Source organism: Miniopterus natalensis, chromosome 9, assembly GCF_054644295.1.
Source record: "Miniopterus natalensis isolate mMinNat1 chromosome 9, mMinNat1.hap1, whole genome shotgun sequence".
NCBI classification, from domain to species: Eukaryota; Metazoa; Chordata; class Mammalia; order Chiroptera; family Miniopteridae; genus Miniopterus; species Miniopterus natalensis.
Window position 1 is genome coordinate 13,297,179 of NC_142089.1, and position 12,822 is coordinate 13,310,000.

General features: G+C 43.8%; 1 protein-coding gene across 4 annotated transcripts in view; it reads left to right on the top strand.

The window, feature by feature from the left end:
* The first annotated feature begins 10,390 nt into the window (after positions 1 to 10,390).
* The window catches only part of SRRM1 (serine and arginine repetitive matrix 1), a 32,114-nt gene continuing 29,682 nt past the window's right edge, over positions 10,391 to 12,822 (top strand). For all 4 annotated transcript variants that reach the window (XM_087820215.1, XM_087820218.1, XM_087820216.1 and 1 more), the window contains exon 1: positions 10,391 to 10,468. In XM_087820215.1, coding sequence (XP_087676341.1) covers positions 10,448 to 10,468 — 21 coding nt within the window. In that variant the 5' untranslated portion in view covers positions 10,391 to 10,447. The remainder of the gene's footprint in view (positions 10,469 to 12,822) is intronic.

Consider the following 12,822-nt stretch of genomic DNA (forward strand, 5'->3'; position numbering starts at 1 on the left):
AAAAAAGAATGATGGAAAAGGTGGATTGCTATCAACAGACTGTTCAGCAAGTTTGGAAATTTGTTAACTTGATTAAATATTACAAAATCAATACCATTTGAAGGCCTGCTATTAGCCACCAGAGGTGCTGAGATGCCAAGGTTTGGGGACCCATGGGAGTATAAGAGACATTAGAGTGGAACCCAAATCACCAATAGTGATGTTTACCATTAACTAAGCTCTTACTGTGTGCCAGGCATATGTGTAAATGCAGCCTTAGTTAACAGTGCCAAATGGAGCTGAATTTTCTTGGTGCCCTTATCAAAAATTAATTGCCCATAAATATAAGGACTTATTTCTGGACTCTGAATTCTATTTCATTAACCTATATTTCTGTTCTTATGCCAATACCATACTGTCTTGATATGTAGTAAGTTTTAAAATCTGGAAGCATAAGTTCTCCAGCTTTTTTTTCAATCCGACATCTTTTTTTTATTTTTATTTTTCAAGATATTTTAGCTATTCTGGGTCCCTTACATCTCCACATGAATTTTAGAATTAGCATGTCAATTTGGGGAGGGGGGGAAAGCAGCTGAGATTTTGAGAGGTATTGCGTTGAACCTGTAGGTTGTTTTGGCAGTGTTGCCATCCTAATAATATTAAGTCTTCTGATCCATGAGCATGGAATATCTTTCCATTTATTTTGATCTTTTTTAAATTTTTCAGTGAAATTTTATAGTTTTCATTGTACAAGTCTTGCACTTTTTTGTTAAATTTATTCCTAATATTTTATTCTTTTTTGAAACTATTACAAATAGAATTGTTTTCTTAATTTTCTTTTCAGTTTGCTCATTGCTAGCCATTCTTTTTTGTTGTTGTTATACTTTTTTTGTTTTATTTATTTTTTATTTATTTATTTATTTTCTATTCATTTATTGCTAGTCATTTTTACATATTGATTTTGCATCCTATGGCTTTGCTGAATTGTTTATTAGCTCTACGTTTTTTTCTGTAAAATCTTTTTTTTTTTACCTATTGCTTTGAGAGAGAGAGGAAGGGGGAGAAGAGAGAGAGAGAGCAAGCGAGAGGGAAACACTGATCTGTTGCTCCACTGATTCATGCATTTATTGGTTGCTTCTTGTATGTGCCCTGACCAGAGAGCGAACCCCCAACCTTGGCGAATCAGGACAATGCTCTAACCAACTGAGCTACCCAATCAGGGCCTATAAAATCGTTAGGGTTTCTACATGACGTCATCTATAAATTGGGATAATTTTAGTTCCTCCTTTACAGTTTGCCTAATTATTCTGGCTAGAACTTCCAGTACTATTTTGAGTAGAAGTGGTGGGAACAAACATCTTTGTCTTCTTCCTGATCTCATAGAATTTGTTGTGTAGCAGGAAAGACAAACAATTAAACAAACGACCATTATTTTTGAAATAGGAAGTTCAGGGTGTTATGTAACTCAGTCCAGGCATTGGTGGGTAAGAAAGAAGGCCCCCAGAAGAAATAACATCTAAACCAAGAGTGGTAAAGATTGGGTAGAAGTGAGTCAGGGAAGAGCGAGAGCAGAGGAAGGGAGATAAAGAGAGCCCTGTTGGAGAGGGATTCGGCACAGCAGATGTCCAAGGGAGCAGTGGGAGATGGACTGGGAAGAGAAGAGAGGCTCCCATATAAAGAATCTTCAATGGCTGGCTATTTTAAAGGCAATGGGGAGCCATTGAAGGTACCTGAGCATTGATGTGAAAAAATGAAACCTGTGCTTTAAGGAGCGCAATCCTGCTACAATGTGCAGAATGGATTGGTGTGGGAGAGACTGGAGGCTGGGAGAGCAATTTAGTCTATTGCGAGAAGGAACAGGCACATCTGTGTGTCTGTTAGTTTTAAAATGCCTTTTCTAAATACCCTCTAATTGTCAAGTTTTGTTCTTTTTGCTTTTGAAAGCAGCTATTTGTGGGTGTGCAGTAACCCAACAAAAATGTCTCCAGGAATCGTCTCAGGCCCACTGGCTGGGGGCACACAGCAGCAGCATTGTCTAAGCTCTGTAGCCCTTTGTCCCAGGACACCCATTCCCTGCACAAAAACTTTCCTGGCAAAGCACACTGCTGTGGTTCAGCAGCTACTACTGTCCCAGACTCTGAATGTCTGCCCACGTTTGGGAGAAGCAGGTGGGAAACAGACTGGTTCGATTCCCTGTCAGGGCACATGCCTGGGTTGTAGGCTCAATCCCCAGTGGGGGCATGCAGGAGGCAGCTGATTGATGTCTCTCTCTCTCACTGGTGTTTCTATCTCTCTATATCTCTCCTTTCCTCTCTAAAATCAATTTAAAAAAACACACACAGACTTTTAAAAAACACAAAAAAACCCTTGCATTTAAAAAAAAGAATTAACCAATAAATGCGTAAAGAAGTGGAACAACAAATCGATGATCGATGTTTCTCTCTCTCTCTCTCTCTCTCTCTCCCTTTCTCTCTCTGAAATCAATTTTAAAAAACCACCATCCCAGAGATATCTTTAAAAATGAAAGAAACAAAGAAGCAGCTCTGGCTGATGGGGCTCAGTTGGTTGGTGGTGTCCCATGCACTGAGGGGTTACTGGCTGGATTCAGTGTCAGGGCACATGACTGGGTTGTGGGCTCGAGGGCAAGACCCCCATTCTTAACTCTGAGGTTTGAGAGACAGGACTTTGGTAGCTTATCTGACTCTTAGAAGAGAAAGCTGGGGGCTTGGGTGTGGACTGTATGGAGAAGGAGCCTCTGGAGGATGTGATAAACATTGGCCTTTCATTGTAGAGGTCTGCAAAGATTTACCACGGGAAACCAGTAAAGGAACATAAATTATCTCAAAATCTAAAGCAGAAGATTCTGGACATAGAATCAGCCCTTGGGGTCTTAGAGAAAAATCAAAACAGTGCTTCAAAAGTGAGGTTCCCTATCAGAATTTCCTGGGGCTAATTATTTAAAATGCAGATTCCTGCATTCTACAGAGATCTGAATTCTGGGGGTGGGGGCCAAGAATCTGCATTTTAAAAATGTGGCTTGCAAACTCACCTTCTTGAGGAACTTGGAGTGAAGCAGTAAGAACTGCCCAGGTATATGTGGGGAAATAGTGTGCAAAGGCTTGACGTAAATTCTACCTTTGAAAGTCTTTTAAATATTCAGGGGAAATGAATAGTCAGCCTCTAGGAAAAAATGATAACTCCTAGGTGTCAAAGCTACAGAGTGTCTAAGGCGTACAGTGAATTGTTTCACATCCACTTGACAGCTTTAACATTAGAAACGGAACAGACCAGAGGTAGCCTGTAAAAAAAATTTATATTTTTAGTTTTTGTTTGTTTGTTGTTTTCTTTTTTATTGTTTTGTTTTTCTTTTTTAAAAATATGTTTTTATTGATTCCAGAGAGAGGAAGGGAGAAGAAGAGACAGAAACATCAATGGTGAAAGAGTCATTGATTGGCTGCCTCCTGCACGCCCCCTGCTGGGGATGGAGCCTGCAACCCAGGCATATGCCCTGACTGGGAATCGAACCTCGATCTCCTGAATCATAGGAGGATGCTCAACCACTGGGCCATGCTGGCCCAGCTGTTTCTGTTTTTCTTATTTCATTTGTCATTTTTAGTGTTTTACATATATATTTTTTTATTTTTTTTTAAAAAACACATTTTTAACTATAGGCTTATTTAACCCAACAAAAGATTATCCAATATAAAATATCTAATCTACCTATTTCATACTAGTATTCCTATTAATGCATACTACGTTTACACATACCTTTTGGGGATGGGGTTAAAGGCCACAGTATCTTAACCTGTAGGTGGATGGATGCCTGTGATAGTCCATTAGTTGCCTTGTAGGGATGGAAGCTCTTCACTCTTTTCCAGCTGCTGCCCGGGTGTTAGGAGAGTGGAGGAATGACAGGCACTCCTGCTGTGGAAGCAGATGTCATGGAGGTATGAGAGCTCAGCCTTCTTATGCTCTTTAGTATAAAAAGGGGAGAGCACCCATTTTGTCAATGGTTTCCCTAGAGGTGGTGTTACTCATACCCTTGCTATATATGATTAGCTATAAGCAAGTAGTGATGTTTTACTCATTTCTAGTAACAAGTGGTGGCCAAAGAGGTAGTTATCCTGAGAGGGTAGATCGCCATCTAGTGATTTGTTATTAGACTAGGAAAGTAGGAAATTCAGAAAATTCCAGATTGCCACTTGTGTCTTATGTATTTGACATTTACTTATGTATAAACAACTAGAAATCTTATAGTTTGATATCTTGACATATTAATGATAAATTCAACTAAGCTTTTTTTTTTTCTTATGTTTTTATTGATTTCAGAGAGAGGAATGGAGAGGAAGAGAGAGATAGAAACATTAATGATGAGAGTCATTGATTGGCTGCCTCCTGCACACCCCCTGCCGGGGATCAAGCCCAAAACCTGGGCATTTGCCCTGATAGGGAATCAAACCGTGATCTCCTGGCTCATAGGTGGGTGTTCAACCACTGAGCAACTTGGGCTGGGCTCAACTAAGCTTTTATATTCCTTTATTGCCCAGAGATTTCTGGCCCTTATGTAGTTAATTTCATAGTGAATCTAATGATTTACAGAATGGGAAAATAGTAAATAAAAGTGTCCTGCAATTATCATCAACAATGGAATAAATATGGAGAAATTTAGGAATCATAAAGCATTTATTATCAAAAATGTGACGAATGCTGACTGCAGAAATCCTCTAATGCTGAGAAACTATTATTCCTGTACTATAATACCAGACTTAAATCAACTACTAAAATTTTTAATAATAAAATTGTAGCTACACTCATGCCTGTTGCCAAAATTTATATGTTCTTGATAAAGGTTTACTCTTGTATCCCAAAAGTTTATTCTATGATGGAAATCTTCAGCTTTGGCAGAATATTGTTTTTAACACTAGAGTATTGTGCATTTGGCCAAAATGTGTTTTTTCTGCACATCTACTTGGAACCTATTTGCCAAACTCTGGTTTGGATACTGACTATAAATAGAAGAGAAAGACATAGTTCCTATCTTCAAGTAATTTTTCTTGTGGGGGACAGGAATAGAGATGAGCATATATATTAGAATATAGTGGAGCCTGGCTAGCGTGGGTGGTTCAGTGGTTGAGCATCTACCTATGAGCCAGGAGGTCATGGTTTGATTCCCAGTCAGGGCACATGCCTGGGTTGCAGGCTTGATCCCCAGTGTGTGGAGTGCAGGAGGCAGCCAATCAAGGACTCTCATCATTAATGTTTCTCTCTCCCTCTCCTTTCCTCTCTATGAAATCACTAAAAACATATTTAAAAAAAAAAAAAAAAAAGTTGGGCAGGCGCACAGGGCCCACAATTTTAGGTAGGGTGGCCAGAAAAGACCTCACTGAGATTATGACATTTGCACAAAGGACTGAAGGAAGTGAGGGAGTGAGCCATGTGGCTATCTGAGGTAAAAGAGTTGCAGGCATTAAGAGAGTTCCTGACATCAAGGCCAGAGTGGCTGGAGCAGAGTGAATGACAGGGAGAGAAGTTGGAGATGAGGTCAGAGATGTCTGGGGTTGATGAACAGATCACATAGAGCCAGAAGTGGGCCACTGTAAGGCCTTGGGTTTTTATACAGTGAAAAGTCAGTGTGTTATAGACTACTCACCACCTCCTAAAGTGAGACTCCACATCACACTGATGACACTTCGGGAATTCCAGCTCATCCTACTTTAGAAGAATCAACCAACGACCTTTCTAGTCCAGTCTCAAATCCCATTCTCTTGTCTCCCTTAGATCAGGCAGGGAGAGAAACTTCCATACCCTAACCTAGGATTAGAGTACAACCATTATCAGCAGCAAGCAGTTACTGAAGAGAGACCATAAAAGATTTTAGGGATGGAAGTTACAGAATATTAAGAAGCTAGGAAAATTCCAGGACAAGTGGAAAAGGGAAACTGAAACAGATAGTTGAACAGCAGTTTGCAGCCACCTAGTAAATCCCATCTTCCCTAAACGAAGGACACTTAAGAGTAAATGGTTTGCACTTCTCCTCCCCAACCAGAGGGTAAATAGCTTAAATCACCCAACTCAGGGAGACAGATAACAGAAATCCAGTTAGTGCCATTAGCCAACCACACCCAAGGAGAATAAACTTCATTTGGTAAGTCAGCACAAAGCTGATGAATAGTCTATTGATCTGCCCCTAAGACCTCCCCTAAATGCCCAGCCTTTAAAATCCCTGAAAATGAAGGTCCCAAAGTGCTCTCCCTCCAGGGAGCACACCCATGCCATTCCCTTCCATTCCCACTCTCCTTCCCTGACAGGCATGTGTCCCCTCACCTCTAAGGGATCCCATGAGACTTGCAACCAGGGGAGCAATGGGCAGCAGCAGCTTGTCCTGGGCTAATTCCCTGAACCTGTCTCCAAGGGCCCCTTTTCTCTGACTTCCCAGTGACATGGTCTGACTTACATTTTAGATTTATTTAGATGATCACATAAGCAGTGAATGTGAATAAATGAATGAGTGAAACCAATCCACCAATCAATCAGGGCAAGAAAAAAACAGAACTAGTAGGCTTTTACTCAACTTGGGAACAAGAAACATTAGAAATCACCTCTTAAAAAGCAGTGAATCTTCTGATTCACTTTCTAACTACATTAAAGACATAAAGACCCAGATGAGGTGCTTGCACTGTTTGCTGCAGGTCCTCCTTGGGCTTGCATCTCCTTAAGAGGGGCAGGGGAAAGACTTGAGCTTGTGGGGGAAAAAAGTAGCTGCCTCAGCATATTTTTCAGTGTGGGCTCTTCTGGATAGAATCAATGGTTTAACATGTCAAAGAACACTCTCTGGTAGGGCTGCCTTTGGTGACTGAGCCTTAAACTCTTACTCATACATTCATTCAACAAATATTGAGCTTATTAAGAATGTGCTAGATACTGTTCTAGACCCCAAGGCTTTAATGGTGAACAGGATGGACAAGATTCTTGCCCTCATAGAGATTTTTTTTTTTTCAAATATATCTTTATTGACTTCAAAGAGAGGAAAGGAAAGGGAGAGAGAGAGAGAAACATCAATGATGAGAGAGTCATTGATCAAGCCTGCAACCCGGGCATGTGCCCTGACCAGGAATTGAACCCTGATCTCCTGGATCCTAAGTCAATGCTCAACCGCTGAGCCACACCCAGCTGGGCGAGATTTTTTTAAAAATAGATGCAAAGATAGTAAGCATATAAACAGGATAGATAACAGTATCAGGCACTATTAAGCACTGTGAAGGAAAATAAAGCAAGGGAGGATAAAGTGATGGGAAAAGGGTATCTGCTATTTTTGGAAAGCTGGTCAGAAAAGGCTTGTCTGAGGAGGTGACATTTGAGTCACCTCTTAGTCACTTTAGGCTTATCAATATACAGGGAAATAACTGACTTTCAAAACCTAAACTGTTCATAATTAGACTAGTAGTTCTGTAGTCAGTGTGGCTACAGCTCAGAAGTGAGAAATGGGGAGAGGGAAAGGACTGGCCCATGTGGTGAGTCTGGAGAAGGGAGCAGTAAACAAATCAAAAAGGGCTAGGTTATACAACTAGTTAAAGCAACTAGTTTGGGCCTCCTCTGGATAACAATTGGGAAGCACTGAAGGATTTTAAACTAAGGAGTGAAAGGACCAAGATTATCTTCTTAGATAATCACTCTGGATATAGAGTGGAGACATCAACCCAGAAAGTAGGCAAAATGGTTGATTGGTTGTTGCAATGATTCAGACAATAATGTGGGCTCTTCTGGATAGAATCAGTGGTTTATTCCAGGCAATGGGGCTAGAAGGAAGTCGATATGTTACAAGTTATTAAGAGAGACAAAAAGGCAAGATTTGGTGGTTGTAGATTTCGAGGAAGAGAATAATAATTACAGGAAGAAAGGTGGGCTCATTCGTTGAGAAACACAGGGTCGAGGCAAGTGGGGGAAGTTGAATTTGTTTTGGGGCATGTTGAGTTTGAGGTGCCAGTAGGAAGGCATTCAAGTATATGTCAGCAGGAAGTTAAAAACATAGGTCTGGGGCAGACCTATACTTGAGATATATAGGCTTGGGAGATGAAATAATAATTGCAACCAAGAGAGAACAGGCAGGTCCCTTTTGTCAAGGGAAAACAGAAAAGGGTCAATTATAGAACCACAAGGAAAACCAGCATTTACAGCATTGGCAGCAAAAGAACGGAGACAGTGAAGCAAGGATATAACAGAATGATTGATCAGAACCCAGAGAACACAGAGCTGTGGGGCATGGTGATTTCTTAAATCCATCTGGTCAAGTGGCTTGTTCTGTGGAAACCAGTCACTTCCCCGTCTTTCACCCAATGACAAAGATTTCATTTAGTCAGCAAATTTTATTGGGCCTATACTATGTGCCACACACTCTTCTAGGTGCTAGGGACACATCAGAGAACAAAAAAGAAAAAGGCCCTGACTTTAGGGAGCTTACGCTCTAGCATGGGGAACAGACAGTAAGCATGCATTAAAATAGGTAAACGAAAAAGAAAACAAACATAAAAATAGAGTAGATTAGGAGGCATCAGGGTTAGAGCGAAGGGTATGTGAGCAATTTCCAATGGGGCAGCCAGGATAGGTCTCATTGAGTAGGTGACATCTGAGTAAAAACTTTAAATTTGCCAAGCAGGTAACTGGGGGCAGGGCATTCTAGGCAGAAGTTATGACCAGCACAAAGGGTTTGAAAGAGAAGCAAGCTTAGGAAGTTCAAGCAGTGAACAGTGTTGGGGTACTGGGAGACGAAACCCAAGAAAAAATGGGGGAGGGGTGTATCAGGTAGTGTTTTGACTTTTGCTCTGAGAAAATGAGGAGCTGTCAGAAGGTTTTGAGCTTAAGAGTGGACGTGTCCAAGGTTTTCTAATAGGGTCACTCTGGCTGCTGCATTAAGAACAGACGCTGCCCAGGCGGCTGTGGTTCCATGCACCAAGAGGTCAGGGCACATGCCCAGGGGGCAGATGGATGTTTCTTATCTGATGTTTCTCTCTCCCTTTCTTTCTCTAAAAAAATAAAAACATGTATTTAAAAAAAAAAAAAAGAATAGATGCTGAGTGGCAAGAACAGTCAAAAGGCCAGTGCAGAAGTTCAGGCAAAAGATGATGGTGCCCTGAAGAGCATCAGTGGGTGGGTCTCTTCATGGTTTGGAAGTGGGAGGTAAGAGAAAGAGTCAAGAACACCAAGGCCGTGCCCTAAAGGAAAGAGACTGCCATCGTCTGAGGCAGAGGGGACTTTGGGGGGAGCAGGGGGGAGAGCCGGAGGAATCAGGAGTTGGGTTCCCGGTCATGTTGCATTAGTGACCTCTTTCCAAGTGGAAATGTGAAGCAGGAAGTTGCCCCTACGGATCTGAAGTTCGGGAGAGAAGTCAGAGCTGGAGATGAATGGAAGTCGTCAGCACATGGTTGGTCTTTACAGCCAGAGTGAACGAACAGATCGTTTCAGGTGTGTCAAGTGCAGGGCGGAAAAAGCAGGAAAGGGAGTCGACTGCTAGTGTGTCGCAGGGGGAGGTGTGATCCTTTAGAAGAGATCGCCCGAGAAGGGACACGTGCTTTCCCCCAGGAAAAAAGAAAAAAGAAAGCACTTAGCGGGATTCTGGCAAACTGCACCCAATGCTGAAGGCCCTCACGGCCAGAGCGGGGAGGTGAGGAGGCCGCGCCGGGCAAGCCGGGGGCGCCCTGGATGCCCGTCGGCTTCTCCGTCCGAGCGCTGCCCGGGGGCCACGGCTCCCATCAACTTCCTGCCCGGTAGCGTGGTTCCCCGGCAGCAGAAACCGAAACTTCTCTAATGGACCTTTCCAGCTTTTTCCAAAAACCAGTGAGTTGTGGGGAGACACGAGGAAGCCCGAGAAACTGGGTCGGAAGGCAGACTTCATTGTACTACGGAGCCCGACCTCTTTTTCCATCCGATCTTAACAATTGGTGAACTCGTAAAACCACTACAACGACACCTTTTATAGTGACAGGGGAAGCTGCAGGCTCCCCTTCGACGTACGGGCTGCCTCTTCCTAGCGTCACTCTGAGGTAACAGCCTTTCTCTTCAATCCCTCCCCGGAACCCCCTGGGCGGGAGGCCTCCGACACTACGGGTCGAAGGACGGGTCAAGTCGCACTGTGCGAACGAGGCTGGTCACGCGCCACAAAAGGTTTCGTGGGGCGGGGCGATCCGACGACTCTCTCTCCCCTGCCCCTATTGGTTGCGGTCGCGAGGCTCTCATCCCCGACTGGATGCTGGGGAGCCTCGGAGCTCGGCTGCAGCCCGCCCCTCGAGTGCGCTTGCGCACGTTAGAAGGGCGCTCGCCGCACTGAGCAAGCGCGGCCTCGTGTCCGCCGGAGGAGCGAGTGGTGCAGCGCGCGCAGCGTCCAGGCGCTCAGCTTCCCCTGCCCGTCCCGCCCTCCGTCGCGGCGGCGCGGTGCACCTTGGGATAGGGAGCGATCTCCGAGCGAGGCAGCAAGATGGACGCGGGATTCTTCCGCGTAAGTAGAAGCGCGGGGATCTGGGGTGCGCTGAGGGCCTTATTGCGAAGGCCCGGCAGAAGGCCTAAACTCGGGGCGGGGTGGCCACCGAGGAGGAGGCATCGAAGATTCTTAGGTGCCAGCGGACGGTCTCCCCCCGCCTTGCGGCGGAGACCGGTGCGCCCCTGCGCAGTCTCCTCCTTCGGGATCGTCCCCCCCCCCCCCTACGCGGCGGCGACGGTCGCCGGAAAATGGCGGCGGGAATGGGCCCGAACGGTACCTTGCCGCCCGCCTGTCTGGCGGGGCCTGCAGGCTAATCCTTGCGGGCCGCCGGGTTCTGGGGCCTAGCGGAGCCGCTAGGAGGAAGTCCCTAGGGGGAGGCCGGAGGGCAGCCCCGAGGTGACTGGCCGCCGGAGTACCCTGGAGAGGATAGTTTTGGGAATATCGACCCAGGAGAGCGTGTTAGAGGGAGAGGACAGGAAACAGCGTTGTGCGCCTTCAGTGGGGAAAGCCGGCACCGGCTCCCCCCGCCCTCCCCCCCCTTCCTACCCCTTCGCGAAAGCATCGAGTCAGAGTTCTTGGGAGCTCCCGCCCAATTTGATACCCCTTCAGGGAGGGGAACTAAAGATAATTTGTAGTTGGAGCGTTTGAATCTGAAACTATTGAGGCCCGAGGGTGCAACAAAAAGTGTGCGCGGGTGTGGAGGGAAGCAGGGGCGTGGGGTGGATCAACTCTCCTTCCCGCTCGCTCAGTTCCCGGGTTTGTTTTACTCTTGAAGTCCGCTGGAAAAGGTGCTTCTTACGTTCTCCCCGAGCTGCGCGCCCATCACCTGCAGGCGGGGATGACTGCCTCGCTGTGGTTGGTCCTCAGGGCCCAGATTGTATCAGGCTCGTGCTGGAGCACATTTGTCCCCATAATCCACTCCTGTAGGAAATGAACACCCAGGGGAGATCTAGATGGGTGGGAAGTCACGCTAATAGGATTAGAGCTTCCAGATTGTTTTAGTGCAGAATGGACCATATAGAGATCGGTTCAAAATCTGTACTTTGTGTAATGTAGGTTGGTCCTTTCTGCAGTTTTTAAGTGTGTTTTTAAAGGAAAAGTTGGAAGGGGGGAAGACTGGGGCTTTATTAAGATACCTGACATTGAAATTGTTCTTTAATCGGCTTTTAATGTGCCAACTGTTTTTTTTCTTTCACCAAAAGTTGCAATATTGTTCCATGCATTTGACTTAAATCAGCCAGCTAGTTGACTGTCCTTAGGTTATGCAAACAGTACTGTGTGTATGTGATGATAGTTTCAATTGAGAGAGCTTATCAAGTTTTCACACTGCTGATGAAAACTCTCCATTTTGCATTTTCCATCAAAGTATTATGTAGTAAATACTATTTCCTGTGGTCTAAATGTAGTATTTTAAAACAAAAGCCTGTTCTTTTGATATTATTTCCCATGGAAAGGAGTTCCAATAGAAAAAGAGCAAGGTGGTTGATAAATTTAAAAATGAAGTTTGCGTTTGGTGTTGGTAAAAATCTGGAAGGAGCGGGTGCAGTTTTTTATACACTGCCTACAGTTTCTTAGAGGGATTGACTAAAATTAAGCTCTGAGTTAAAAAAGACTTTAGGGCAGTTATCTTTTTAGTACACTGCCGATCAGATAGTAAAGTGAAATTTTCAGTTAAGGTAAAAATGATAGCTTTTATTTGCTGGACTTCTGCCACATGCCAGTTACTGTACATATATCATTTCTGATATATACAGCCCTGTAAGGAAACATCCTCAGAAAGGTTAAGTAACTTGCTTGTTTATATGGCTTAAGTAATGGCAGAATTTCAATTGTAATCCAGGTACTTAACCTTCCCAAGCAAAATTTTCTTGATAATTTTCCAGAGAATAGTGCCAGCTCCTTGAACCAGTCAGATTTCATATCACATGGGCCAGTTTTTTCATACTTAATTGGGCCAGTAGGAAGGACAAAATGCAGACCAATTAGTGATCACTTGATGGTCTAATGTAGTATTTGTAAATTCATTTTTCCAAATTCTTTGCTGAAATGAAGTTTTTAAAGGTAAACCTGTATTTTTTCGTGCACTCCAGATTGTTAAAGTTGCGGGAAAGTAACACAACACAGACCTAGCATGTTCTTTTTTCCTTTTCCCCATTTATATGTGTTGCCACAATATTTTGCAAACATGCTACTGACTTTCAGAAGAGAATGGAACTTAACGATCTTGTTTGAAAGGATATATATTAATCATAGTAAATTTTTTAGTGTTTTAATTTAAACAGAAAAGCCTTAAGGGTCTTAGCATAGAAAAAGGTATAAAAAGATAAACATCAAACTTAACTTGGTTGTGGGGGAAAGCGTTAGCATTTTGC